Below are 27,938 nucleotides of genomic sequence, written 5' to 3'. Positions count from 1 at the left end.
AAACGATGCATCAGATTTACAGCTGCAGTGATGAAAATATAGAAGTTTTCACCACCGTGATCCCTTCCAAGGGTGAGTAAAATTGCCCTTGACTGTTTCCTTAGCGGCACCTTATGCCGGAGGGTAAGGACAATCACGTGTCGTTTTACTAAGGTTTTCCTCGGGTCTCTCAGAGGGTTTGATGGGCTCTCTGTTTTGATGGTATTGTTGTTGTTGTTTAAAATAAGGTACATGGATAAACATTAATCACTGAGAAACAATTGATCAAGGGGGTGGGGTGGGAATGAGGGCGGTTAAATACTCCCAGTTTCACTTAATTGAACACTGGCAACCCAATACGCCACCGAATGAAAGTAACAGCAAGCCATTGTTTTAGGAAAGAGAGATGAAAACAAAATTCCCAGGGCAGCCAGAGAGATTCTTTCATGTTCTCCAATGAGCAAGTGGATTTTGAAATGAGAACCAGCTGGCTCAAAAGTATGATTCCGAGCTATGCTGTGAAATGTGAGGGGAAATACTCCCAGCAGTGGCCTAAAGTCTAATAAAGTGGTCAAATAGTACCCTAACCCAGGGCTGGCCTCTAACACAGATCCCAGGGCCATGCTCCCAAACTTCACCTCGAGCTAGCACTGACAAAAAGTGTGACTCTGTAAGCCCTTGTGCTCCATGGTGAATGGTGTCAAGTCCCAGGAAGGGCTTTGTGTTCGAACTCAGAGGACAGCAGGTGTCTGGTTACTGGACAGTTCCCCCGTCCATCCCCTCCAAAGCTCAGCCCTCTCTCCTGCTCCCTCTGTCCCTCCCTGCAGCCCCTGCCTTGCTGGGAGAGCCTGGGACTCTGGCTTAGCCCTGGTTTCATTGTCAGACTTGAATGAAGGGGGCTGGATGTTTGCTGGTGTTGTGACCCCCTGTTCAAACAATTCCTTTCTTCTTCCCGTGTCAGCCACTGACAGGGCCACTGCTCAGGGGGGGGAAGGGAGAGACTCAGCCTGGTCACAAAGAGACAGCCAGCAGAACATAAATAAAGCTTTTGACATCTATTGCCACATACAGAGAGAGAAAAAAGAGCTAGGAGTCTGCCCACGTGCAGGAGTTGGAACTCTAGAGACTCTGAAAAGTACCTGAAAGGCAAAGCCTACCCTCTGACCCGGCAGTTGCACTGCTGGATACTTTTATCATGGACGTTCACAGTGGCATTGATTCTAGGAGAGCAAAACTGAAAATAAATGTCCTTGAGGAGGAAAGGGGTAAAATGTGGTATCATCATACTATGGAATATTCCACAGTTGTCAACAGGGATGAACTAGATCTATGTGTATACACAGATCTCAAAAGCATAATGTTGAGTGAAAAAAAAAAGCAGGCTGAAAAATTTTATATGTATGATAACAGTTACTACATCTGGAAATAAAAAACAACACTATACATTATTTATGGATATATATCCAGAGAAAGTATGAAAACATAGGCTGGAAAGATGCAGATAAAATTAGTGATCTTATTAGCCCTGGGGAGGGACAGAAGCAGAATTGGGGGAGAGTAGAAAGGGAATCTAAACTTGCCTAATTTTTTTATTTCTTTTACACGAAAAAACAAATTGGAAGCAAATATGAAAATGTTAAAATGCCAATTTTCTGTCCTTTTTTCCCATTTAACAATTTTTAAAGGGAGAAAAAAGAGCCCAACGGTCCTTTTTAATTAAAAACTTATTCAACAATTCAAGAGCAATGTCACACTTCACCTGAATAAAATAATTTAAAATAGGGCCTCTGATCCCATTTGCTTAGCATAGTGGTCAAGAGACAACTGCCACTTCCGCACTGTGTGACCCTGGTCAGGCTACTTCACCTCTCTGGGTCTGAGTTTCCACTTTTGTAAAAGGGAGAGCTAGAATTTATCTCCCAGGGTTATTATGGAGGGAAAACTGAAATACAGATAAAATATATAATGCATCTAAAACAGCATGTAGTAAGCACCATTAAATATATCACTTACAAAATGATTTCTATTTTCATTCCATATTTAGAGCAATGAATATTCAGTCAAAGATAAATGTTTAATCCTATATTCCTTTCTTGCCATTTTCATTCATGACCATCTCCTGGTGATAAACCAAATATTCATTAGTATTCATGGACATGTCACTGCTCAGGAAGTTCTCTAGAAAAGGAGTATTTGCAGTTTTACATTGAACCATAAATGGAAGAAGTTCACCTCTTTTATTTGTTTTTATTTTTTGCCTCATCTTGCCTTCTCCAAAGCTATCAAGCAGAGGGCTTTCAGTGAGAGAAGACTGTGCTAGGTCTTCTTAAGTCACTGCTTATAGGAGAGATTGGTAACTCTTCATTATGTCCCCACATTCTTTAACAGCAGAAATAGAAGTTGGCTTAATTTTATCTAACAAGTGTTACAGTCCTCCCTGGTATGCCCTTTTCCAAATGCTATCGTTTAGCATGACTAAAATGACCAAAACCGTTTCTGAGCACAGCTTCAGCAGCATGGGCAGTGTGGCCAGTGGTTAAAAGTATAGGGCCTTGTTCCACAATCAGCTGTGCGGCCCCTAACCTTCAATATCCACACCAATAAAACGTAGTTAATAAAGAATACCTAGCTCACAGAGTTGCTAGAAGAGTGAATGAGATAAGGCAAATTAGCCATCAGCTGGTAAAGCTCAATGTGAGCTATTATTACATTTATGTTATTGTATTATATCCTCCTGTCCAGCACACACATACATACATATATTGGGTTCAGCTTAAAGGCATGGGATCAAGTCTATGACTGAGAATAAGTGTGGATTTTTACTTTCTGGAGAGAAAGAACCTTACTTGAAGGGAAAGATTTCATAGACAAAATTCACAGTAAATACCAAAGATAAAAGCTGTGGTTTTACCAAGAAGTTATACCAGAAGTTATTTCCTGAGCAACACACTAAAGTGGGTTTAATTCTAGGGTGAATAATACCACAGCATTCAAAATAATTCTTCTGAGGATAAACAGCAATGGGGAGGCATTCGTGAGGGGAGTCAGGGGACAGTAGGAAGAAATGGAGAAAACTCCAGAAAGAGAAATCCTGAAGGAATGCTAACTTAGAAGTTATCACCTATTCTTTCCACCTGCCTTCAGTTTGCAGAGATAGAAGAAAGAAAATCGTAATAACCACTAATTCCTGAGAACTTTCTCTTTGCCGGGCACTGGACCAAGGGTGTTATAAAAATTAGTTTATTTAATACCTGTCACAGCCCTCTGAGATGGTTGCTATTAATTACCCTGTCTTACAGATGAGGAGAGTAAGGTGTGGAAAGGATGGGTAATTTGCCCAAGTCACGTAATTGGCAAAGGGTCCTGTTCCAATTCATCCTCATGTGAAAGGAATCGGGAACCCTGGCTATAAACCAGCACACCGTACTCCAGGTTTCATGGCTGTAGGTGCTCTGCAGAAAATACCACCAGCCAGCACTCCTCTGATCACTTATCTGATAGGTGACAAGAAGTCATCTCAGTTCTAGGCAGGGCAGTGACATGGAAGATTTCAGTTCCAAGTACATCATTTTAGCAGCAATATGGAAAACAGATGTCTGAGTATCTCCATTTCAACAAAGTACACACCTTTTCCCACCAACTAACATGTTTTAATGGTTGATTTTTTAAGCTTTTTACTGTAGTGATAAAACATACATAATATAATATTTACCATTTAGCCATTTATAAGTATACAGTTCTGTGGCACAAAGTACATTCACATTGTTGTGCAGCCATCACCACTATCCATTTCCAGAACTCTTCATCATCCCTGTACCTGTTAAATAACAACCCACATTCCTTTCTTCCCCAACCCCTTCGTAACCTCTATTCTACTTTCTGTCTCTGAATTTAACTACTCTAGGTATCTCACATAAATGGACTCATACAATATTTGTCCTTTTGTGTCTGGCTTATTTCACTTAGCTTAATGTTTTTAAGGTTCATCCATGTTACAATATGTATCAGAATTTTACTTCTTTTTAAGGCTGAATAATACTCCATTGTATGTATATACCACATTCTGTTTACCCATTCATCTGTTACTGGACATTTGGGCTGTTTCCACCTTTTGGCTATTGTGAGTAATGCTGCTATGAATTTTAGTAACACCTAAAATTGTAATCACACCCCATTCTCCCCACTTGTCCCTCCCCACTCTAGGTGCAAACCCTCTCTGAGGCTACATCAGCCTCACCAGTGTTCTCTAAAACTATCCCTTTCTCTCTCTTTGCAGTGTCCAGTCCAGCCAGAAGAAGAGTCAAAAGTTCTCAACACCTCTTGACCAAGAATGTAAGGACAACTTCAGTTTTGATCCCTTTTGTTGGTTTTCAGTTCAAAAGCAGCATATAGCTTCTTCATTCCCTCTGCCCTGCTCTCAATAACCATGAAGTTTTTCTCTATCGCATGCTGCTGTTCTGTATTTCCTGTCCTCCACTTCACCAAAATGATTGACAAATGTCAACTAGGCAGCAAACAGCCCCGTATTGGACTCCACCACCCCAATTCTGCCATTTTCCCCAGACACATAGAGTAAATCTTACTCTCTTAAAAAATTGTTGTTCTTATTTAAAGAGAGTCCAAGATGTGAGTATAGCATCCCTGACCTAAGTGTTCTTCTATTGTTGGCAATCGGCTATGTTCCATTTTTTCACTATTATAAATAGCACTGCAATTAATTTGTAGTAAATATTATTCTTTTGGATTAATTCCTTGGTGAATTAACAAATAAAAGGATAAGAATAGTTTCATTTATCCATCCATCCATCCCATATTTGCATTCCTACTATGTGTAAGAGACACTGCTAGATGTGGAGAATAGTGATTTTTTTAAAAAAATGATTACTGCTTTCAGTTTTGTCACATATTACCAGGAATTCTGAATGGCTGCCAGGCTTCCAGCAATGCTTTTCCATTTACCTCCAACCTCACTAACATCAACTTTCATTTTTTTTGTATTATCTTTTGCTATTCTAATAAGCATATACATTACCTTAAAATTAGTTTACATGTCATTAAAGCCAAATGGTGCTGTAAATTTCTCATTTTACTTACAGATTTCTTTATACAAAAATTGTCAATACATCTTTGTACTTTCATTGAAAAGGTTGAACTGCTGATTGTTTCCCCTCAGTTATGCTGGAGTTTCTATTTCTATCACAATTTTTCATAGAACACCATTTTGATCTTCTAAGTATCTCAATTTTTTAAAGCCTCTTCTCCATTAAAAAGAATTTTGGGAGGGGCACCTGGGTGGCTCAGTTGGTTGAGTGTCCGACTTCGGCTCAGGTTATGATCTCACAGTTTGTGAGTTTGAGCCCCACATCGGGCTCACTGCTGTCAGTGCAGAGTCTGCTTCATATTCTCTGACCCCCTCTCTTTCTGCCACTGCTCATGCTTTCTCTCTCAAAAATGAACATTAAAAAAAAAAAAAAAGAATTTTTTTAAGTGTCCTGGGAATGAGATGGGGTTTTAGTTATTGTTTTATAAACATTACTTTTTTAATTCCCAAAGTAATATGTGCCCATTATAAAATTTCAAATAATATGAACATATAAAGTATAATATCAGAAAATTCTAAAAAGCTGTAGAACAGAACAGTTAGGTATACAGACTTTGAGTCAAATTGCCTGGGCTTAAATTCCAGTCCTATCCATTTCTAGCTAGGTAACCTTGAGCAAGTTGCCCACCATACTGGACTCAATTTGAATGCTAAAGAGCATTCAAATGGGAATAATAGGAGCACACATCTCAAGAACCATTGGAAGCAGCAAATGACTTAATACATGTAAAGTGCTTAGCCCAGAACCTGTGATACATTAAGCATTCAATTAATATTGGCACTTTCTTTTTAAACTTTTTTTTTTTAATGTTTATTTATTTATTTAGAGAGAGAGAAAGGGCATGAGTGGGGAAGGGGCAGAGAGAGAGAGGGAGGGAGAGAATTCCAAGCAGTCTCCATGCTGCGAGCACAGAGCCCAACTCAGGGCTTGATCTCAAGAACCTCAAGATCATGACCTGAGCCGAAATCAAGTGTCAGACATTTAACCGACTAAGCTACCCAAGGACCCCAGAGTTGGCACTTTTTAAGTGAAAATTTCCCATATACTAGCATATCATTATTGTGCTTCATTGCTCAATAACATACTGTTGTGCAATTTGCTTTTTTCACTAAACAATAAATCTTGAATATCTTTACATGCCAATTAATACATATAGATTTACCTCTTCCTTATGAAGACTGCATACCATACCATTATATGAATGTACTATATAATTTTCTACCCAAATCAAATCTGAAGTCTTCTAGATTATTTAACCAAATTACCAACAAATGGTAATTTTTCTCTCTACTAAAACAATGCCACAAGCAATATCTTTGAACGTATCTTTCATGCTCTTATGCAAATATTTTTCAGGATAAATTCATAGATATGAAAACGCTGGGTCATCACATCAACGCATTGTACTCCTTAAACTTACATAATGTTATATATCAATTATATCCAATTTTAAATAAGAAAATGCTAAAAGGATATGAACATTGAAGAAAATGTATAGTCATTGCCAAATTCTTAGCAACTGTTTTCAAGTACTCTTACCAGAATACCCAAGTCAATACTGTATGTCACAATGTTTTTAATCTTTGACAATCTGATAGGTGAAAATATCTTGTTTTAATTTGCATTTCTTTAATTATTAATATCATTCTTCATATTTTCAGGGATTTGAATATTTTTTCTCTATAGATTCCTAATTCATGTCTTCTGCCCATTTTTCTGTTGTATGTCTTTCTAAAATGACTTTTAAGAATATTTTATATATTAAGAAAGAAAAGGACTTTTAAAATTTTTTAGTTTTTTTAAATTTTATATTTGAGAGAGAGAGACAGAGAGACAAAGCCCAAGTGGGGAAGGGGCAGAGAGGGAGACACAGAATCTGAAGCAGGCTCCTGGCTCTGAGCTGTCAGCACAGAGCCTGATGCAGGGCTCAAACTCACAAACCACGAGATCATAACCTGAGCCAAAGTCTGATGCTTAACCAACTGAGCCACCCAGGTTCTCCAAAAAGGGCTTTTAATGGATGGAAAATTTCTTTGTGGTAGGGCAAGAGATTCTTACCTTTTTCCTGGTCCTTGAAAACTTAAGCCCACAGTCTCAAAGAAAAATGCTCCTGACTTTCAAGGAGTAGTGAATGTTACCAAAAATGGAAAGGGAAATCGTTGTCTGCAGGTAATTTAGAATTTAAGAAAAGTTTCACAACACACTTTTCGCTCAAGGGGCATCTGGATTTGAAGGAGACACAAATCATTCAAGAATCAGAGCAGATCTCTTGGGAATTGGGAATCTTTGGTTCTCAACCAAGTTCTTGCTTTGAATTTCTAACCTTAAACAATGTCCCTGTCTGAATCTCTCCTAATACCAATACCTACTGGCTTTATAATGATAGAACAGTATTTACAAAAGCTTCTAAAATGGAAACTAAATCATTATGCTTTCCAATAGTTAAGATTTAGAACCTAAATAAAGGAGACAACTCTTAGTAGTGATGATGAAGCCACACAGGCCTAAGATACACAAAAGAACCAAAACATGGGGCACAGTCTCCTGGAATATCCAATTGACTTCAACCGGGCACTGTAGAACCAGGCTCTCTGGTTTCTTGGGAGTGGAAATTTTTGAGAAAGACTGTTATGTTTATGGTTTACGACTTTCCCTCTCCAAAATATTTTTACTCAGAGAAAAAAATGACTCAATTATACGAATACATATTAAAATTTGCTTTCGATTAAAAAAATAAAATCAGAAGCTAGGGTCTTGCTTTCAACTATGCAATCTTCTGGGTGAGACAACTTAATAAGACCCTCTGGCCTTTGATCTCTTCTCTAAATTTCTCACTTCCCCTAACAGCCTGACTCATCCTTTGCTTGCAAAACTTAGCCTAGCTGCACAGAACATTCAAATTAGAAAAGACAAGAAAGGTTTTAGTCTACCTAAGATGAGGAAAGTGAGTCTTAAAGAAAGAACTGTTGGATTTTTTGTTTCTTCATCCAACTGGCTCTTGGCTTCCCTTTGAGTTCCCAAGAAAAACAGTATTTTGCAACTGCTCAAACCTACCAATGTCTATGACTTTCTTTGTCCTGAAATTCTTATTTGTATCTATTCCCACTCCTTGGGCTACCATGTGAGTCAGGTTCCTTCCTTTACAAATATCTCTCCTCTCTAAGCCATCCTTAGTGCCACAGCATCACTAAGGTATGGTCAGTTAGGCCTCCCAGTACAATGGAGCCACTGCCACTGATTGCCAGCCCCAAGATAATGAGCAGCATAAGTAACACCACCAGGAAAGATGGAGAAACAAAATGTGTAAATGTCACATTCTTCCCAGATTTCAACCTTGCCAGGGAGAAATTGGTCTAGAAATCTACTGATTTTTCAAAATGCACTGAGCAATCAATTGTACTTGAAATTTCTTATCTGGATGTAGGCATTTCTACAGGTTTTACAAAAAGCACTCACTTAGAAGTCATGAAATCATGGCTCTCATCCTTGGCTCTGCCCCTTATAGCTCTGTGACTTTGAAGACACATGACCTCTCTTGGCCTCAGCCTTCCTATGTATAAAATTAGGGAGTTGGCTAGAACATTGCTATGGATCCCATCAGCCCTAAATCATGATGATTCTCCATCACTTAGGTCTCACCTATCTTTCCCATGCCCACCAGCCCCCTAGACTTCAAACAGAAGTGTGAATCAAGGATGTCAGTAGATGGAATCCTGAGGCTTCGGTATTAGCCCATGCCTTCTGTTCTTCCAATCTCTGACCCAAAACCAGCAGGGGATCATCAGCATACTGCACTAGTACATTCCCCTACTTTCAGAAGGCAGTTTGCTAACTAGGAAAGGAAAATCCAACATTTAACCTGGTCTCCCCCTTCCCTCTCCTCATTCCCCGGTCTTACCCCTGTACTCAGGGTGCTAAAGAGCCTGCTCTCAGATCATTTTTTTCTAAGACCAGCAGCAATAGGAAGTTCAAACTGTGCCCTACAGACCAGAAAATAACCCAGGCTTTCAGAAGGCCACAGCCATCCATTCAGCTGTCCATTCCCTGGTATGGGCCCAATGTACTCCTCTGGAGCCATCTTAGAGCTGAACACCTCTCTCTTTCCTTTCCTGCCATTGGCATCCTTTGGGGACTGTAGAAGATACCCGGAAGAGGCACTTGGCCCTAAGTCATGGCCTGGGAAGTAACCAGCCTCATCCCCATCCCCAGGAAACCTCCTGCATCCAGCAGAGGGCTGAGCAGCTAATGCCTCTATCCTTCCCAGTTCTCTTCTTCCACCCCACAGTGCAGAGAAGGGACTGCGGAGGTGGTTTCTTGTTCCTGAAAGGGAACATTTGCTTCCCTTTCAGAGGAGGAAATGTTGGGTTTCCCCCATGGACTCCTCAGGCTCTCATTACCTGCCTTACTTTCTCCTTGTACAAAGTAGATCTGAAAACATACCAGTTTTCACTCCTCCTCACTTAGAAGAATGCTGACAGAATGAAAATAAAACCAGAAATACCACGGACAGCTGAGAGCTGTCTGAACAACCATTAATCCAGAAAATTCCAGTATTCTGGGGCAACGTCATGGCTAAGTACAGTGCCAAGGGTAAGGAAGGTAAGGGGAGAGCAGAGGGGACTGTTAGTGCAGGGTGGTCAGTGCTGGACACCCACTGCTGTGCTTCATAGTCCCCAGTGAGCTGGTGCAAGGTGGATCCGTGCTGCCCCAGCTCAATGGAAACACCACCTTCTAATCATACTGCGATTTATAAATGTATCAAATCAACACATTGTATACCTTAGGTACAATGGGAGGAAAAAGGAATAAATAGTTTAAATTATTGGGGGGGGGGGCGGGGAGAGGGAGGGACCACCTTCTGCAGTGCCGAGAGGAGAAAAAGGACTAATCCTACATGCTCCTCAATTACCAGCTTTCTCCAAAGGCACAGAATGAATGAGTCTGGGCCCTAAAATGGGTTTGAGAAGAGTTAATTTCCTAATCCAGATATGACCAAATTTGGGATATATTAATTTTCTAAGCAAAGGACTATTTGTGGTAAACTGAAGCAAAGAGTGACAGCTTCTCCCATTTTACTCTTTGGGAGATATGAACTGCTCTCTGATTCTGTAGATAAATATGTGGCACAAAGAGCGCAAGCCATGCTAATAGAATCTCTACAAATGACAGGCATTTACCATGCCCCAATACAGCAAGGACACACAAGAATATCGATCTCTTTTTCACATAACCACAAAGTGTCAAAAGTCAGGTGTGAACTCCAGTCTGCATGACCCCAAATGGAGTTCCCTTCTTCATCACTGACAATCTGAGAGGAGAAAACAAACAAAAAAACAAAACAAAACAAAGAACTTTGTTTTCAGTTGCATTTAATTATTATTCAACACCTTTTCATGTTTAGCATTTGTATTGCTATGGTCAATTGCCAGTTCATGTTTTTTGCCCCATTTTTCTGTTGTTTTCTTCCTCTTTATTGATTTGTAAGAGTTCTACATACATGGGATAATTCCTCCTCATATGTAACAAATGTTGTATTGAGCCATATTCAATTCTAGTGTTTGTTGTTTTGTTTTGAACATGTATCTTTATCTGTCTGGTATTTACTTTAGTATGAGAAGTGTGAACACAGATTCATTTCCTCCAGTGACCTGACATTTATTCTAACACTATTTATTAAAAATCCAATTTTTCTCCACTAAATTGAATTATAACCCTATTAAATATTTATAAATTTAGTCTTATTTGCTTCAGCATCCTCCAAAAGCAGCACAGTTGTTCTGTATGGACAACTGAGGGGGATCTATCACAGGTCAGACTACGGGGCTGAGGTGGGTCCACTTAATTCACAGATGCCCCCAGTGCCCAGGATCTGGCACAGAACATGCCCTCACAGGATAGCTGCTGAAGGAGCAAGAGAATGAGTGTATGCTAACCTCAGAGAAGCCATGGTGTACTACTGGAGATAACTAACCAGCTTCAAAGAAGTGAAGAAATTCAGAATGAATGACCCCAATGTCCTAGATATGTATAATACCATGAAGGGTATGAGCCAAGAACTGCTAAGGTTCCCTTCATCACTCCTGGTAATTAAGATAAAATACAGTATTGTCTCAACTTTTTACATTTAAATTATTCCAGTGATTTAAGTATGTTTGTTATAACTTTTAAGGCCCATTTTGGTGGGTCCTGATGAAAGGGGTGTTTCTTTTTAATGTACTTCCCAAGATAACTATTCAGCAGGTGATCATTACTGAAAACACCTTAGCTCCTAGCATTCTGTCCGGCTTTCTGGAGTTTCCACTTAGTGAAGCATACACAGTGGAACTTCATCTCCCAGCTCCACCTGACACAGGCGTTCTGCAAGGAGGGGAAACGCGAGCACGGGGGCTGTGCCTGCTCCGTCTTGCCAGCAGCTTCTTTCTTTTTAAAACTTCAGAATCAGTTGGGCTCCGAGTCCTCTCCCTAGCTCTTCCCTCTGCTAGAGCATTCAGAAAACTGTCCTCTGTGTGAACAAGGGTGTCTGCCTAGCTCAAAGACTGGAAGACCCTCATTTCCAGAACTGTTCTCATTTCAAATAGCCTGTTCTGTTACCAAACCAGGTGATGGCTCAGGCTCCTGACTCTGTGAAGGGCTGCTGGTGAGGAACCCCCAGAACCTTCATTTTCCTACACCATGGCACCATTTGGCATGCTGAAATTGAATAAAACAGTTGACTGTTGGAGGCCAGTTTACCCAAGTTCTCTCACTGCTGGTAGCATTCGCTGGAGTAAGGAAGACTCCAGTAATTCACTGTTGGCACAAAGTGCATCTGAAGATCGGAGGAGAGGAACAAGCTGACTGTCCTTCCTCCTCCCGGCAGGTGGTGATCGAGTCAGACCTCTACACTCCCAGGCCCCTGGAGCTGCTGCCACATCGCAGCGACCGCCGCGACGGCGAGGGCCGCAGGTCGGGCAGGCTCCACGGTGCTCGGCAGCAGGGACCCCACCTTGCCAAGGCCCCAGCCAGACCCGGTATGTGCGTCCTGGATCGAGTCCCTGGAATCTCCCTGGGGGGCAAGGACGCGCTTAGACCAGCAGCCACAGTGTCTGTGGCCTGGCTTGCATTTTGTCCAATAACCTCACGATCCTCCCTGGTGTCCTCCATCACGCCAGGTGAGCACAGCACCTGTGGCGTGGGGCGTGCGCTCCCCCCCCCCCCCCCCCCCCCCCCCCGGGCCCCCCCGCCCCCGGGGGGGGGGGGGGGCCCCGCGCAGCCTGCCCGCCCCCCGCCGGGGCTGGCGCGTTACGTTCCTGCTCTGAATGCACCCGCTCTCGGGCCCCACCTACAGCTGCAACACAAAACACCTTCTACCTGAAAAACACTCCTGGCTGTGTGTAATGAGCAAATGCTCTCTTTCATCTACCATCTTGCTCCACAGGAAGTCCTGCTGGATTCAAGAGGAGATGCAAATCATTACGTTTTAGGGACAGAAAACCAGTGTAGACATGACTCATGAAGAAACAGAAGCTTACATTATTTTACAGGCTGTGTGTGTAAATTATACAGTCCTTCATAAACTGCCATCTTAAGATCTCAGAATTGTAAATGTGAATGACTTAGGGCTATTTCAACAATCTCTAAAAAGAATTTAGGGACAAATTTGTTTTGGAAACTGGAAACATTGTAAGTCCTAACCTTAAGCACTATTTTGAAAAATGGCTTCCACCCCAAGCAGTTAAACAGGATTCTGCATCTAGCCCACTGAAGTCTGTAATGGTATTTCACCTTCAATCGCTGGTTTAAGTTATTTATGTTATGTCCACAGCCTAAACTAATTCATAATTTAACTCCAAAAATACACAATAGAAAGTCTGGGATGTCCTTCTCAAGGCTTTTCAGTGTCAGCAATTTTATATAAGAACTGAAATAATACATCATGGAATATGTATCTTTATCCATCCATCTACTCTCTCTGTAGATGCTGGACTGGATCTCTAAGATTTCTTTGATCACTAACACCCTGATCCTGTTTTTATTATCCTACATATAATAACACATAAATCAAGCCATATTCTCTAGCTAAGTGATTACATATACACATATGTAGAGTGAAAGCATTAGGAAAACCACAATCTGCCTTGCAAATTAAGAGGAGATAAATTTTTCTCTGTGTCTATATATAGGAGGGTGGGTGGGTGCATGTGTGTGTAGAAAGAGAAAAAGAGAATATCTTCGCTACAAAATCATAAAATGAATTTACAGCCATGTTTCTCGAATTTTAATGTGAAAAAGAATCACCTGGGAATCTTGTTTTCATGCAGATTTCAATTCAGTAGGACTTAGCAGGGCCCCAGATTTCTAAGAAGCTTCCCCATGATGTTGATGACGTTGGTCTGAAGACAATATATTGATTAGCAAGGATTTAGAGATGGTCTAATGGGTGGTTCTTGAAGTGGGGTCTCCAGAGCAGCAGAATCACCTGGGAACTTGCTGTAAATGCATATTTTAGATACCACCTAAGACTTACTGAATCAAATTCTGGTTTACAACCCAATAATCTCTGATTTAACAAGCCTCCCAAGTGATTCTAAAGCACACTGAAGGTAGAGAACCACTGATCTGCAAGCACCCCATGCCCATTTACAGAAAAGGAAACTGAAACCATAGAAACTGTTTGACTCAAAGTCACACTGCTTATTAGCAATAGAACTGAGAGTAAATCTTAGGTCTTCTAATTTCCTAGCTAATGCCTCTATACCCCCCTCATTTCCACCCCTAGAGAACAATGTCTTCCCAACTGTCTAGTTTTAGGGGCCACTTTCCTTCCTTTTTAAGTAGCCTGTGGAAGCTTAACTGCCCAAGTCAGTCTTTTATTCTGAAAGAAAACAGTAAGTAATGAAATGGAGAGAATCTGCCCAACATGTGACAGTCAGCTCATGCAGGGAATGTGCTAGTCAGGTTTAAAAAAAAAAAAAAAAAAAGATCGAGCTGGGCATAGATTCAATTCCTCCAGCTCCCCCAATCTGATAGACTCCAGAGAGGGTTGGGGGAGACAGCAGGTTTCTGAGTCAAAGCCAGACCCAGTGCTTTCCACGGGAAAGGCTTGGTATTGGCCTTGGGCAATGAGTCTCCCATCCTCCCATCAAAAGGATTTGTGTCTCCAGGAATCTCAGATCTGGGGGCATGCTTCTTTTCTGAGCTACAGAAGGTTCCTGGATGACATAGACTTCTCACATGGGAGAAAGATTCTCTGAGGATCTCGGAAATTGCAGGAACTCTGAAGGAAGACGCCTTCACCATGAGGCCCTGAGCAGGTGAACCTCAAGTGCCTGGAATAGGGACACCCACCTCCTGGGCCCAAGAGAATTGGCTGTCTCTGGAATGTCTCTACCAGGATGTCCTCAGGCACCTGAGAATCAACTTGTTTAAATGGAATGCATCCTCCTCCTTCAAACCGCTCTTCCTTCCTCAAGTAGGATGTTTTCCTTAACATCCCCTTTGTCCTCCCCATCCCTACTCCACCCCCTATGCCACATACTAAATACTGACAATGTCAATTCCTGGATATCTCATCTCTCCCTCTTGGTACCTACCTAAGGTTACCTGGACTCAGACCCCTTCACCTCTGGTGCCTAGCACCCCACCCTGGCCCTCAGCCACCAGTCCCTCTCCCTATACAAGGCTACCAAAGGGGTCCTTCTAAAGCAGAAAAATCTGCCTCTGCCATCCTTCTGCTTCAGTGTCCTTCCCATCCCCACTGCCCTGCAGACCATGCCCAAGGCCCCCCAGAACCCCTCCTCTGCTGACCTCTCCAGGGCCACCTCCTGTGACACTCCTGTCCCTGCCTGTCCATACAAGCAGCAACCCTGAGCTGTGGGGTGATTCTGTGACTACTTCCTTATATTCAGTTTCCTGGTCCTTCCCTGACCCTGGATTGCCCTCCCTGTCTCTACCTGGCAAACACCTCCCAGAGTCCCTCAGTCAAGCTTCCCCAGCCCTGCAAGACCCCCAAAGCAGTCTGCCATTCCCTAGATCATCCTCACCCGGCTTCCTCTAATTGTTATGTATCTCCAAAGCCTCCATTTCCTCATCTAGAAAGTGGGGACTATTATGATATCTACCTGACAGGGTTACATGGTAAGGATTAAATGAGACAATGTTTATGTGTTTTACACTCCGCACAGTGCCTGACACAGTAAATACTCAAAAATATGAGCTGCTGTTATGCCAGAGCACTGTACGTTATGATGTAATCTTGGGAGTCTTGTAACTTCATTTTATTGGCATTGAAATGTTTTCTTCCTTGGGTTGGGGAGTGTTTTATCTCTATCCGCTATAGTGTGAAGAATGGGGCTTGTTCTGGAATGTCTGCCCAAGGAGAGAATTATATTGAAAGGCAACTTTCCCCCACCTGTTATTGGCTATCTCAGCTCAACAACTTGATTCTCAGAAGCTGCAGACGTCAGGGTAGAGATTATTCAGAAGTAGGTTGGGCCTCGGGAATAAAGGCCTAGCAAGAAGGTTCTCATGTGTCTTCCATAGCCAATGGCTCAGAACTCTGATAAACTCCAACCCTTCCACATTCTGAAGCAGTGCTTCCCAACACAGGCAGGACGTTACTGCTCATTTCCACAGAGGGGTGTCCAGGATCAGCAGGCTGAATAGATCCCAGCTGTAAAGACTTAACCCCTGATAACCTCTTGTGATGTTGCACCCTAGGAGGGAAGGACAAGCTAAGGGCACATTCTCTGAGTACCTACTGCACACACAGTATCAAATGCTTCCACACACGTGATCTCATTAGACCTTAGTTTCAGCACCCCCTGGAAGAGTACCAGGGGTGCAGATTACCCACTCAACAGTTGCCCCACTGCCTGACCCTACTGCCTGATTTTGCTGCTTGGTACGAAGGTCTTTAGAAATTCCCAGCTTGTGATCAGTTAGCTAATGAGATCATCGACACAGAACTAGGGGGGGAAGTAGAACACAGAGTTCCACTGACTAATGCCTCCTCTGTTCATCCTTGCAGTGGGGATTTCAGAACCCAAATCATCAAATCTGTGTGGGAATCGAGCATATGGAAAATCTTTGGTAAGTAAAATAAGCCTGGTTAGTTCTATCTGGTGTGCTTTAAACTTCTTGCCCTGCCCTTGGTTCCAGGCCTGAAGATGGTCAGAAGAGCTTCCCTGAGGGTTCTTTGCTCCCCAAGTCTATCATCTTATAGCACACCACTGGATGTTGCTCTCTTTCTTGCCAGAAATTCAGCTTTTAGGCAAACAGAAGATATCACCTAGTGGACATCTCAAACATGGTGGGGAAAGGCGTGGTTTCTATGGTAGGCACATGCCAGGTGGAAATGCCTGACAGATTCCCAGGGGCAGCTGCAGGGGTAATGAGATGTAAGGGTCTTGAACATTGTGAAAATACAAAACACCAGCCATCTTAGGTCAGGACAACTCTGGAGGACATCTGCTCCATGTGAGGTTTTCTGGGAGCAGACTCAGATGTGGGGTATGGGGTATGAGATGTACATTAGGGGTCAATATGTGTGATAGGAGAAGGGAAGTAGGATTGAGCAGAGTCAACTGCTAAACCACCATGCACACCTGATACCTGCTGGCAGGAGCTCCAGGGCAAGTGTTACCCATCCAGATTGTCCTGAGTTGGGCCCAACTGGCCAACCCTTTGTTTCCTCCTTGCTTTGTCATGGTATGTGGGCTGCCCCCATGGAGTGTGGGTTGGGGTCAGCAGGGAGGGCATCCCCTGGGGTGAGAGGCCCTCTGCATCCTAGGCCCACCCAACGGAGCTGAGAGCCATTTGCTGCCTGCCCCCTAGCAGCTGGGCAGCTTATCTTTCCCTGAAGGGAGATCAGGTGGTACGTGTCCAGATCTAGCACAGAAGACATCTACATTGTCTTCTGGGCATGAATGTGGGTACTCTGCGTTAGCACAGCAGGAGTGGAATTCTGGCTACAGGTGAGGTCAGCTCAGGCATCCTGGGCTGTGTGAGCATCAGCTCTCCAGATTGATAGATCATTCCATGTGAGGACCAGAAAAGATCCTGGAGATTGTGTGGGCCAGCCCCCTCGTCCTTAAGGAACAAAGTGGGCAGTGAGCACTTCATTCCCAGTCTGAGGAGAAAAATCTAATCTAAATACCTCACTTAGGTCATCCCTGTACTAGGAAAACCCTACAAAGGGTAGGGATGGGACAAGCTGTTTCATCAGGAGCCCCCTGCCCCCACCTAGTACTTAGGAGAAACTGAAGATGGCTGAGCTACCACCACAGAATGCAGACTGTCAGGCTGCAACAGTTCTAACAGCTGCCCACAGCTCACCCCAGAAAAGACTAAGGTTAAGGGGTAGGGGATGGCTCACAGTCTTGGATTACCTGCCCCCAGACTCTGGGCTGCAGTCAGACAGTACCCTTGGCAGAGAGGTAACTGCATTTGAGAGGCCAGAATGAGTTGAGACGGGATAGGGTAGTAATGGGGACACAGTTTCAAAGGAGGAGGGCAATACTAATGCAGAGAACAAGGAGGCAGGGCAGCATGACTGACCCTTTCCTCTGAGCCTGAGACAGTGCTGCTGGGGTCATGCAGCTCTTAGGAGGCCCCTTATCCCAGGGTGGGTGAAAGAGTGATTCAGAGCTTGCACAGCTAAATCTGATTCAATGCTGCCATGCACTGGAGGACTAAGGACAGTGGAAGAGGAGGGATGTATGTATATATGTTCCCAGGGCTGGGCTGTTGGCCTGATGGGGAGGAGAGCTCCTGAGAGGCCACAAGGTGGCACAGTAACTCTGCCCACACATTTGGCCAGCTCAGGAGAGAAAGGGACTGTGAAATCATGATGTCCTTGACCTGGAATTTCCCAGCAATTCCAGGAATGTGGTGACCCTGAGCTTTCAATGGGGCTGGGGTGAAGGAACAAAGCATAGTGTATACCCATTGACTGAGCAAACTCTGGAGTTAGCCCTGGTTAGGCCCTCAGTTACTTTTCAATTCAATCCATGTTTCTTGAGCACTCACCACCTTCTTTAGGAGGGCTGCAGTGGGCCACCAAAGGGATTAAGTCCCAGACCCTGACACACACCATGCCACGTTTCTGGGGATCAGGAGACTAGACAAGCACATGACACAAGAAGAGAACGGTAGAAAGACAGAATTGGTTAAAAAAAAAAAAAAAAAAAAAAACAACAACAAAAAACAAAGACAGAATTGGTGAAATGCCAAAACATGTCACATAAGTACTCAGAGCTGCGAGGACACGGGACACAAGGGCAGAGAGAAACCATCTTGGGCCACCAGCCTGAGGAAAGACTTCCTGGAAAAAGTGGCCTTGAAGGACAGGCAGAGATGAGGCTCAATCCAGAGAGCAAGGAAAAGCTAAGGGAAGATGCAGAGCTGTGCATGAGCATGAGGACAGACAGGACCAGCCCTTCTGGGACCAGAGCTGTCACAGTACCCACAGGCATCCCAGAAGCTGGAGCCACATAGATGAGGTGGAGCCCAGTTTTGAGGAGCCTGGAAGTGTGGGCTGCAGAGCTGGCCTAGGTCTGGCCTGCAGCGGGGAGGCCCTGCAAATCCAGCGGGGCTGGGATAAGTGGTGGGTCTGGTTGGAAGCAAGGAGGTCCCGGGTGACAGGATCTGAAGGCTGCAGCAGAGGAAATGGAGAGAATGGCACTGATGTAGGCAGTCTTTCAAAGCAAGAATCTGCAGGATTTGACAACAAAGTAGACACAGGCAACGGGAACATGAGGGGGGACAGGTTCTCAGGTAAGAACTCTCTCAAGTTCTCTGGGTCAGTGGTTCTCAAAGTGGGGTTCTGGGACTAGGAGCACCTAGGAACCTGCTACAAATGCAGATTCTCAGGCCCATATCAGACCTGCTGAATCAGAAACTGGGGTAGGCCCAGCACTGTGTTAACAAGCCCCACAGAGGAGACTTGATGCTTGGCAAAGTGTGAGGACCATTGTCCTAGGTGGTGGATCAATTTAGTCAACTGGCTCCAGTCAGTGCCAGAGTTGGGACCATGGCCACAGCCTCACATTCCCTTCCCCTTCCACACAACCCAGATTCCTCCGGTGGCCCGGATCTCCGTGAAAGCCCCGGCAGCGCTAGAGGCGACAGCCACGGGCTCAGAGAACGGAGCTGTTCTGACAAGAGGGTAAGTGCTGTCTCCCCGCCTGCTGCCTGCAGGGCTCCCCACACAGTCCTGGTCCTGCCACAGAACAGTAACAGGTGGCCTGGTTTACAGAGTCTCAAGATGCTAAAACAAAATCCATGCCAGCTTTAAATTACCTTTTAATGAGGGCGATAATCCTGGGTCTCTGCAGTGTCTTCTCAACTGTTTCCCTAGGATTAAGCTGAAGTGTTTTTGATGGTTTCCACTTCATTAACACCACTCTGTAGACTTAGAGAAGTGTCATTTGGGAGGGTTTTTTGGTTAATTAGATAAATGTAATTACAGGTCATATTCAGAGCCTGCTGGTAGGCACACTGGTCTCAGAAATGCTTCATAAATAAGGTTAAGGGCTCCTGCCCAAAGGTAAAGAGGTACCTAAGAAACGTTTCTAATCAAGTTTATAACCCCCACGATTTAACTGATCCAGAACCAGCAGCTAGGATAGCAGGAGGGGATAATCCCCCCACCGGGAACTCCCTCACTGCCTTCACTGTTGCATTAAGATGGCAAGCATGTATGCAAAACTCAAGTCAACATGTACATTTATGCCCCTGCCACTATCCTCCATACTGCACATAGCGGAAAAGTGAGTTAGGGAGTGATGAATGGGGTCTACTCCTTGAGGGAAAAAATTAAAAGTCTGGCTCTGTGAAATGACTGTCCTCCCTACCCACCCCTGGCTTTTCTCTTTAGATCCAGACATCTCAAGAAGATGACTGAAGAGTATCCAACCCTTCCCCAGGGGGCAGAAGCCTCCTTACCGCTGACAGGAAGTGCTTCCTGCGGTGTCCCTAGCATCCTCCGGAAAATGTGGACAAGGCACAAGAAGAAGTCTGAATATGTGGGAGCTACTAACAGCGCCTTTGAGGCTGACTAAAGGTGACCCTCCCTAGGTGCCCTGCGTTGGCCAAAGTTCACCGTACAAGGGAAGAAAACTTCCAGATGGGAACTGAGCCACATTCACCTCTGCTAGTAGCTGGTCCAAACACATCACCGCCCCTTACTAACCGATAGCCCCGGCTTAGGATACAGGCAAGGAACTTCCCTCGAAGGCAAAAGAAAAGTGTGCCTTCTTAGAATCGATAAAGCCATTGGTCTGAAAGTGGCTTTGGGAGGTCATGGAGTTTATATACCTATCTTTAAGCAAACCACACCACAATCAAACTTTCTCAACCCATTTTAAAGACCTCCAAGGAAGGAAGCAGGCAATTCCTCAGTCTTCCTTGTGAGTTGTTCTAATGTGTGTGATTTCTGGTATAAATATAAGAGCTTGATGTTTGAGGCACTTGTGAACACAGTGGTTCTTACTATTCCTCTTATCACATTTATTTCATCTTGACAAAGTACAATTTTTAATGACAAAGCACTATATATTTACTTCTACTTCTAATATCCATTTGACAGTATTGTCAAGATTGGTATTGATCATTTGGCATGATTGCATGAATTCTCTATTCTTTTACATGCAGTTTTTCTATAGAAAAACATGATTAAAAATTAAATGTTGAATGCTAATGTTTTCTGAAGTGGCATAGTCTAGTGAAATTAATAATACCTTGCATTGGTATAATGATTTTAACTTTTAAAAGTGCTTTCCCATCCAATATCTCTTATCTTCACAAAATCCCTGTTAAAGAAAGCACAATTATTCCCAATCTACAGATGGGGAAGCCAAGGCCTTATGAAGTTATGTGACTGGATATAGTTAGTGGTATTAGATACTAGGTCCTTAAGTCCACCAGACTCCTTGCTTTGCTTACTCTAGTAACTGAGGAAGGTTTTGAGGGACAGAAGTATGTCTCTGGGGGCAATGTTTGAAAGGAGAATTTTGATAAAGTTGGAAAAAGTGACTTAAATGAAACACATTATGTAGTAGGTTGAACTAGAAGAAATTGCCGTTTCTATAGGTCAAAAACAATTGATCATTTATTTCATATGGTTCAACCTAATATATAATATTGTGCTTTCCCTCTCTTAATGGAAATGTTGTCATCAATCCCATCTTTAATATCAATAGACTTACAATGATAATGTGATAATGACAGCTCTCATTTGTTAAATGCCTACCATGCACGAGACGTGACACTGAGCACTTTACATGCATCCTCCCTATCTTTCTAACAACTCTAAGTTAGATGGCCTTATCTATCTACTGGATGACAGTTTAAAGCAGTTACATGATTAGTCTGAAGGTGCCTGACCCATATGGGTGTCAGGCATCAGTGCCTGTGCTTGTATCCCTTTACACAGAATAGTTCAGAACACAGAGAAGGATCATGGTTAGCAAACAATTTTCGTCTCAAATGCTAAACACAGATGATGGGCAGAGGCTGCCTAGAGTGCTGTGTGGGAAGGAGTCTGAGATGAAGGAGTGTGGTGGTCCATTAGAAATGCCTGCCTGTGGAGGGCATTAGTTGCACATGTCCTGAATATCTGTCATCTGTAGCGTCAACTCTACCCCCAAAAGGCTTGTTTTCTAATTCAGAAGCTTCAATTAATCCAACCCATTTAACAAAAATCAGACACTCCATGATGAAATTTAAGTCCAAGACTGGGCTGGAAATTGTCAGGTCTTGGTACAATGAAGAATTTGGCTGCGTTACCAGTCTCAGACTCAACGGTTATTCATAGGCTACTGCTCTGTGGCCACATGTTGCCTTTTGCTGAGTTACCTGTTTCCATGTCTCCAGGTCAACTGTAAGGAGACATGGAAGAATAAAAGGCCTGGGCTTCTGGGCTTTCACCTTGCTGATCCCTGCCCTTCAGCCATTGTTTTAGACTCTCAGCACCCAATCCTCACGTTGGAACATGACTTGAATATTTGGGCATTGAGTTCTCTTTCAGTGAGGGCCTAGTCTCAGTGGACTAATAGTCTTGCACAGTATAGATAATGGGGGGAGGGGAGGGGTGGTGATTTATGCTGGACCTATCAGAGTATCTATTCTACTATTTATTTTAACTTATTTAATTTATAGCTGATGTTCTCCATTTGTATGTGGCACCTGGAGATTTCTGTAGGATCTAACTTATAAGGAACTAACTTATTTTTAATTTAAATATTTCATGATTAAGTGTTTGCCTGGCATAAAACATCCTAACTGACCAGTTCAAATAAAAATAAAGTATGCTTTGTTTGTGACCTCAATAAACCACCACAAGAGTATGAGGCTCCCTCATAGACTGAGAAGCTTTCACCAAGGGAAAGAATTATGAATCTGGACCTCACTGCTCCTTTACCTAAATGAAAAGGATTGTGAGAAAGAATCCAGAGTGTTCTTTCCATCCTAAGGCAGTGTCTGGTTTTGATATTACAGGCCCTGCCCAACAGTCAACACTAGGGCCATTTCTGACAGGGCTTGGCCTGGCATGACCCATCCTCTCTGGGCTCACCCTCCTCCCTGATCTTGAGCCCTCAGTCCCACCACAAAGTCCAGGGGGGCCAGTGGCCATCCCAGCCTGCTGGTCTCTCTCTCCCCTGAGGCGAGGGAAGAAGAGCCTTTCTCCTCTGTGCCCACCTCACGTTCAGCCTCGCTGGAGACTGCCCCGTGACTCACGTTGCAGCCACTTGCAGGACGCTGGGGCCAGCTGCAGACTGCTGTCCAGGATGACGGAGCCCGGAGCCTTCCTGTGCCAGAGGCAACAGGGTTTCCAGGACATTTAGGGTAATAAAATCGCCTCTGTTAGGACCAAGTCCAGTCAAATATTTCAGTTCTTACTTGTGTGCTCTCTGGAAGTCCCCCCACCCCTCCCAACACTTGGGTTGCCTTCAGAGCAGGCAGATGGGCAGTGGGCAGGCAGAGCAGCAGCAGCCAGAGCCCAATTTTAAAAGGAATCATGTGATGTGTTGTCTCTGACTCTAAATTGGCAGAGACCTAGGGACAAGCAAGGAAAAACACACGAAGATAACTCGCCTAAGGATTCTAATTCTTAGGAATTGCATGTAGTTTTTAATATAAGAAATGTCAGCCTCTGTTGAGAGGCTGGTGGTGAATGCATTGCCAAAGTGCAGAGGAAGAAAAACTTCATTTTGCAGACAGGCCACGTGCCTAGAAACAAAGTTTTTTATTTTGGGGGTTTTTTGGTCACTTTGGACCTGACACAAGACTCACACCTATTAATATCCTTTGTTGGGAGGGAGCATGTAGTTTGGGGAAAGGCCATGTGCTATCAAGGGAGTGGCAGCAGAAGAAACCTCACATGGGACTCGTTCACTGACAGGACCCGTGTCAACCTGGTTCCTAGCCCCTAGTCAGGATCTGTGGGAAAACCAAGTAGATAGACTCATAGCATTTCACATCATAAGTCCTTCCCACACTCCTGGTGCTCCTAGAGACCTCATGAATCTCGAGTCCTGGGCAGAGCCACTGGAGCACAGGTTGTCATGAGGCTAAACTCTCCTCCCAGGGGGGCAAGCAGCCAGGCCTTTACCTGATACCCTAAGAAGCATATGTGCTTTTCCAGGAAGAATGGGGAGGGGAGGAGGAATCTGGACCCCATCTAGCACCTGAAATAGCAGGGCTGGGGGGTGGTACCTAGAATTCTGGGCAAGTGCTGATCAGCATTTCAGACTCCATCCACAGAGGAGCAAATTGAGTTTCCTAATCTTTGACAACCTAGGCCCCAGCAATTCTTCAAAGAGAGGCCCTACTCCAACATGAACCAGGTTTTTGCTCGCATCACAATCCACAGAGCTCAGGATTCTACGCAGCTTAGCAATTGCAGGGAGTGGGGGAGGGGGTGGGGGTGGGCATCAGGAGTTAATCAGCAGCCCCTGATGAACAAGACACAGCTATTTCTAAAATCAAATGCCACAGCTAATGCTCCAAATGTGATCACATTCTCTGGGTGACAATCTTCCCATATAGGGCAAGAAGCAAAGCCAACAATGTCTCCCATGTCTGCCCACCTCCACCCCCCTTCATCTTCCCAGCCAGCATCAAAACACACACACACACACACACACACACACACACACACACACACCTTGTCTTTCTGTTGTTTCCCCACAATCTGCTCCTTGACATCTGGGGTTAGAGCCCGTGTGGTGCCCTCTGCCAGCCCAGGGCTCCCATCTCCTCTGTCTCACAAAGAGCCTCCCATCTTGGATACCCCATGCTCTAAACTTACCCAACTGCCAGAAACTCACCAGCTGTGAGAGCTTGAGAAGCTGTTGAACCTCATGGATATCGTTTCCTCAGTCTTTGAAAAGAAAATGTAGTATCTTCCTCCAAATATCCTAGAAAAGACTAAACAAGACAATTGGCATTAATATACAATGGTGCCCCCAAGTATGGTGGTACAAGTGTGGAAATATCAGAGCGCTTCCCCACTAGCTGGCAACGGCCAATGCCCAGAGCTCCCCAAGGCGCCACACTTGCCCTGGTTGCCCAGCCCCCTCCTGGGATTCTTGCAGACCTTCCCCATGGATCAGCAGCTGAGGTGGTGCCTGGTGATACGGAGGGGGTGACAGAGGCTTCAACACCCACTCCGTGCTCTAGCCGCCGTTTGTTCTCGCTAGTTGTCTGCTCAGGCTATGCCAGTCGCTAAAAATTTATACTTTCTCTTGGAGACTAATAACCTTAAAAACAAAACTTCCGGTTCTTTAACCAGCAAAAATGCGTTTATTAAGGAATAGCAGAGAACTACAAACTGGGACACAGAAGCTATGCGAACACCACAAGCAAGTTTAGGGAACAAAGGTAACGAACGCTCTTTTATAGAAGGCGGCTGTTATAAACAGCAAGCCCATTGGAATAAACTGGGAGTTTGAAGTATAGTGGCTTCTCATTGGCTGAGTTATCACTGTCCCTCATTGGCTGGGCTGTTACCAAAGGGAGAAGAAAGCTTTCCTTCCTCCTGCTGTTGTAGTGAAGTGGTATCCACAAGCAAAATCCACCTTTTCCTATTGAATTTGCAATTGAAGAGAAGTGGAAGGGTGTGAGAGCCTCCCCTCCTGAACCTCCTGACTCCATTTTAGTGATGCTTTCTTTAATTCATTTTCACAAGACCATGGGTTTGAATATGCTTTTCTTGTAAGTTGAGGCATAAACTACATAATTGTAAGGTAAGCTGAGGTCTGGAGCAATAGCCCTTTAAACTGTAATCAATCATTTATGCCTTAGGAGAGTGAAGGAAGGGAGAAGAGGTTTTCTTAGGAACCTGGAGGTAAGGTGAAAGGAATGGGTAAAGTGCTGAGAAAGGAGTGAGCGTCTAGAAAGGGCCCCTCATGGGGGAGCAAATTCAGGCTACTTCCTCTACTTTGTCTATAGTCCTGCTTATCCCCCACCAGCATTTTAAATACCTTGGATCCAAAGTGCAGTGCTCCTCAGAAGCAAACTTCCTCCATCAAGAAGAAAAGAAATGGCCACCACAGGTGGTCCTGCAGTGTTTCATTTGCCAGTGCCCTGTATCCTGGACACACCTGGACAGGTAGAGTGGTAGGGATGAACACCAGACTTAAGACAGGAAGCCTGGTTCTTAAGACTCAACTCCACACTGACTTGCAATGTGCCTGTGTGCATGGGTGTCTTGATCAAGCTGCCTGAGTTTCTTTGAGCCTCCATTGTTGCTCATCTGTGAAACATAGATTAAATTACCTGCCCGGTGGACCTCACAGGCTGATGAAAGACCAGAAGAGAGCTGGTGCATAAAAAGGCTTTATAAATTGTGAATTGCTCTTCTAACATATGGTGTTATGCTAATCCACTCCATTCAGAAAGAAAGAGAGCTGGGAGTGAGAAGTGACTCAGGAAGCTCAAGACAGGAATGAGGGCTGAAGAGCTAGTCAGCAACCTAAAATAGAATCATGTTCAGAGCCTGGGGCCAGACTGCTGGGCCAGGCCCACCAGCAGCTGGCAGCCAGGAGCTCCAGGCTGGCAGGGGCCCAGGCTACCTGCTCCCTCCACATGGCCTGTGGGGCCAGTGCTTGCAGCCTGGTGGCTGTGCCTCAGCCAGGTCAGTGCAGGCCAACAGCCATCGGCTCACAGGCAGGAAGTGAAGGGCAGTGACAACTCGGGTGACTTCACTGTGAATTCAAACGGCTTTCCCTCTCTAGATGTCCCCTTGCTGCCAAATGCTGCCCTGGCCTCTTGCCCATATTCCCTACCAGCGAAATTAGCCTGCAAATGAAACCTACAAAGTACATTGGCCCAGGGGACCACAGGCCCTGCCCACATGCTCCCGCTCCAGGAAGGAAGCTGGCCCCTGCCCATCCTGCCCCAACCATGTTCCAGCCCTTTTGTTCCAAGGCAGGTAACAGACACCTGTACCCACAGGACTAAAGACTGAAGACCTACTGAGGGATTGGGGTCTGGAGGCAAGCTGGCCTGCTTGGATGTAACTAGGCAGGGATTTGATGTTTCACAAACAAACACTGCTCCAAGGCATTCCTGCTGCTGGCTCAGGCCAAGGAAAGCAAGGTAATAACTCAAGGAACAGTGACCTCATCAGGAAAGCAGGCTCCCCAGTGTCTCACACACACCCCACATCCCCAAACAACCCAGGACACTGTTTGTCATGAAAAGTCCCAGAGAGGCCTACCCTGTAGAATGAGCAGGTGGCCAGTCTGGAAGCAGGCTGGGAGCAGGGAGGGAGCTTTCTTTTCCTACTGTCTGGAGAAACCACCATTCCAGGGCAGAGGGGTAGGGACTGGAGGCTGGGGCAGGGGGGTCATTTTCCACCTCAGGGTCCTCCCTCTTGCCACAACATAAAGAAACCAAAACAAAGCCAAAGCTATCTGTCATCTGGGCTCTCTAGGGCCCTGGCCAGGCTCTGAGCCATCATCATGCTGCCTTGGGCAAGCTTGGAGAGCGGGTGCTGTTGAGTGCATTCAGCCTGGCCCTGTCTCACTTCCCCCATCTGTTGCTACTTTGTTCTTCCTCAGGATGTGGCGAGAGGTGGAGATTAGGGGAAGAAGTAGGAAGTGGGCAAGAGAAGGAATGCCTGGATGCTCTGGCTGTTTACTCTCTATTCCTCCAGCGGGAGGAGAGGAAGGGCAGAAAGCCATCCTGGCTTCAGAAACTGGAGAAACTCACTTGCAGTTGCCCAGGGCTGTGTGCCAAGGTCTACCTGAAGCCACAGGCTAAACCTACATATCTCCCTAAGCCCTCCAGCGGGGCGTGGTAGACTTCATTACATTAAGATAAATACAGGTGTATTAATCAGAGCAAACACTTATTGGGTGTTTACCATGTTCCAGGCATTGGGCTAAGTGCTTAAAGTACCTCAGCTCCTGCAGTGCTGCAAACAGTGCTATAATGCAGTTCTTTCCTTTACTCCCTCCCTTTACAGAGGCTTAGAGAGTTCCCACAGCTGTGGGTGGCAGGCCTGGATATAAATCCAGGCAGCCTGACTCCAGAGCCCACTACATGCACATGTCCAGTCTGTTCAGTGCTCTAAAGGGCCTTTCTAGGGGCGAGTGCCATGTGCCCTGGCTCAGGAGCCTGACACACAAGCACCTGTCAGCTTGCCTTGAAGGGGCACCTGCTCAGTGGAGGCAAAATTCACTCAAATATTTCAGTTAAAGCCTGAGGTCTCTTTGAGTGTGTTGTATCAAACAATAATATAAATTATATATGTTATATAAAACATCTAATCTGTATAATTTATTTTTTAGATGTAAAGTAAAATATAAATCATGTATATATGTATATGTATATATATATATATATTTATATATATATATATATATATAT

At 44.5% G+C, this 27,938-nt stretch overlaps 2 protein-coding genes across 3 annotated transcripts in view; one reads left to right on the top strand and one right to left on the bottom strand.

The window, feature by feature from the left end:
• CRH (corticotropin releasing hormone) overlaps positions 1-24,913 on the bottom strand; it is a 324,530-nt gene extending 299,617 nt beyond the window's left edge. For both annotated transcript variants that reach the window (XM_049633316.1, XM_049633317.1), the window contains exons 1-2: positions 24,661-24,913; positions 24,392-24,491 (exon numbers count right to left, since the gene is read on the bottom strand). The gene's annotated coding sequence lies outside the window, so the exon portion shown is untranslated. The remainder of the gene's footprint in view (positions 1-24,391; positions 24,492-24,660) is intronic.
• Positions 6-20,487, top strand: VXN (vexin). The gene is made up of 6 exons (XM_049633323.1): positions 6-72; positions 4,256-4,311; positions 11,941-12,091; positions 16,090-16,151; positions 19,136-19,227; positions 19,939-20,487. Exons 1-6 carry the CDS (start codon positions 6-8, stop codon positions 20,120-20,122), a joined length of 612 nt encoding a protein of 203 aa, XP_049489280.1. The 3' UTR covers positions 20,123-20,487.
• Positions 24,914-27,938: the final 3,025 nt, after the last annotated feature.

This window comes from Panthera uncia, chromosome F2 (genome assembly GCF_023721935.1).
Source record: "Panthera uncia isolate 11264 chromosome F2, Puncia_PCG_1.0, whole genome shotgun sequence".
Classification (NCBI taxonomy): Eukaryota; Metazoa; Chordata; class Mammalia; order Carnivora; family Felidae; genus Panthera; species Panthera uncia.
Note: the sequence above shows the minus strand (reverse complement) of the source record. Positions and strands in the feature narration are given on the sequence as shown.

Bases quoted from the DNA above. Each gene is read 5' to 3' on its own strand.
- VXN (XM_049633323.1), top strand. From the start codon at position 6: ATGCATCAGATTTACAGCTGCAGTGATGAAAATATAGAAGTTTTCACC. The intron at 73-4,255 runs GTGAGTAAAATT...CTCTCTTTGCAG, and splicing joins CACCGTGATCCCTTCCAAGG to TGTCCAGTCCAGCCAGAAGA. The intron at 19,228-19,938 runs GTAAGTGCTGTC...TTTTCTCTTTAG, and splicing joins GGAGCTGTTCTGACAAGAGG to ATCCAGACATCTCAAGAAGA.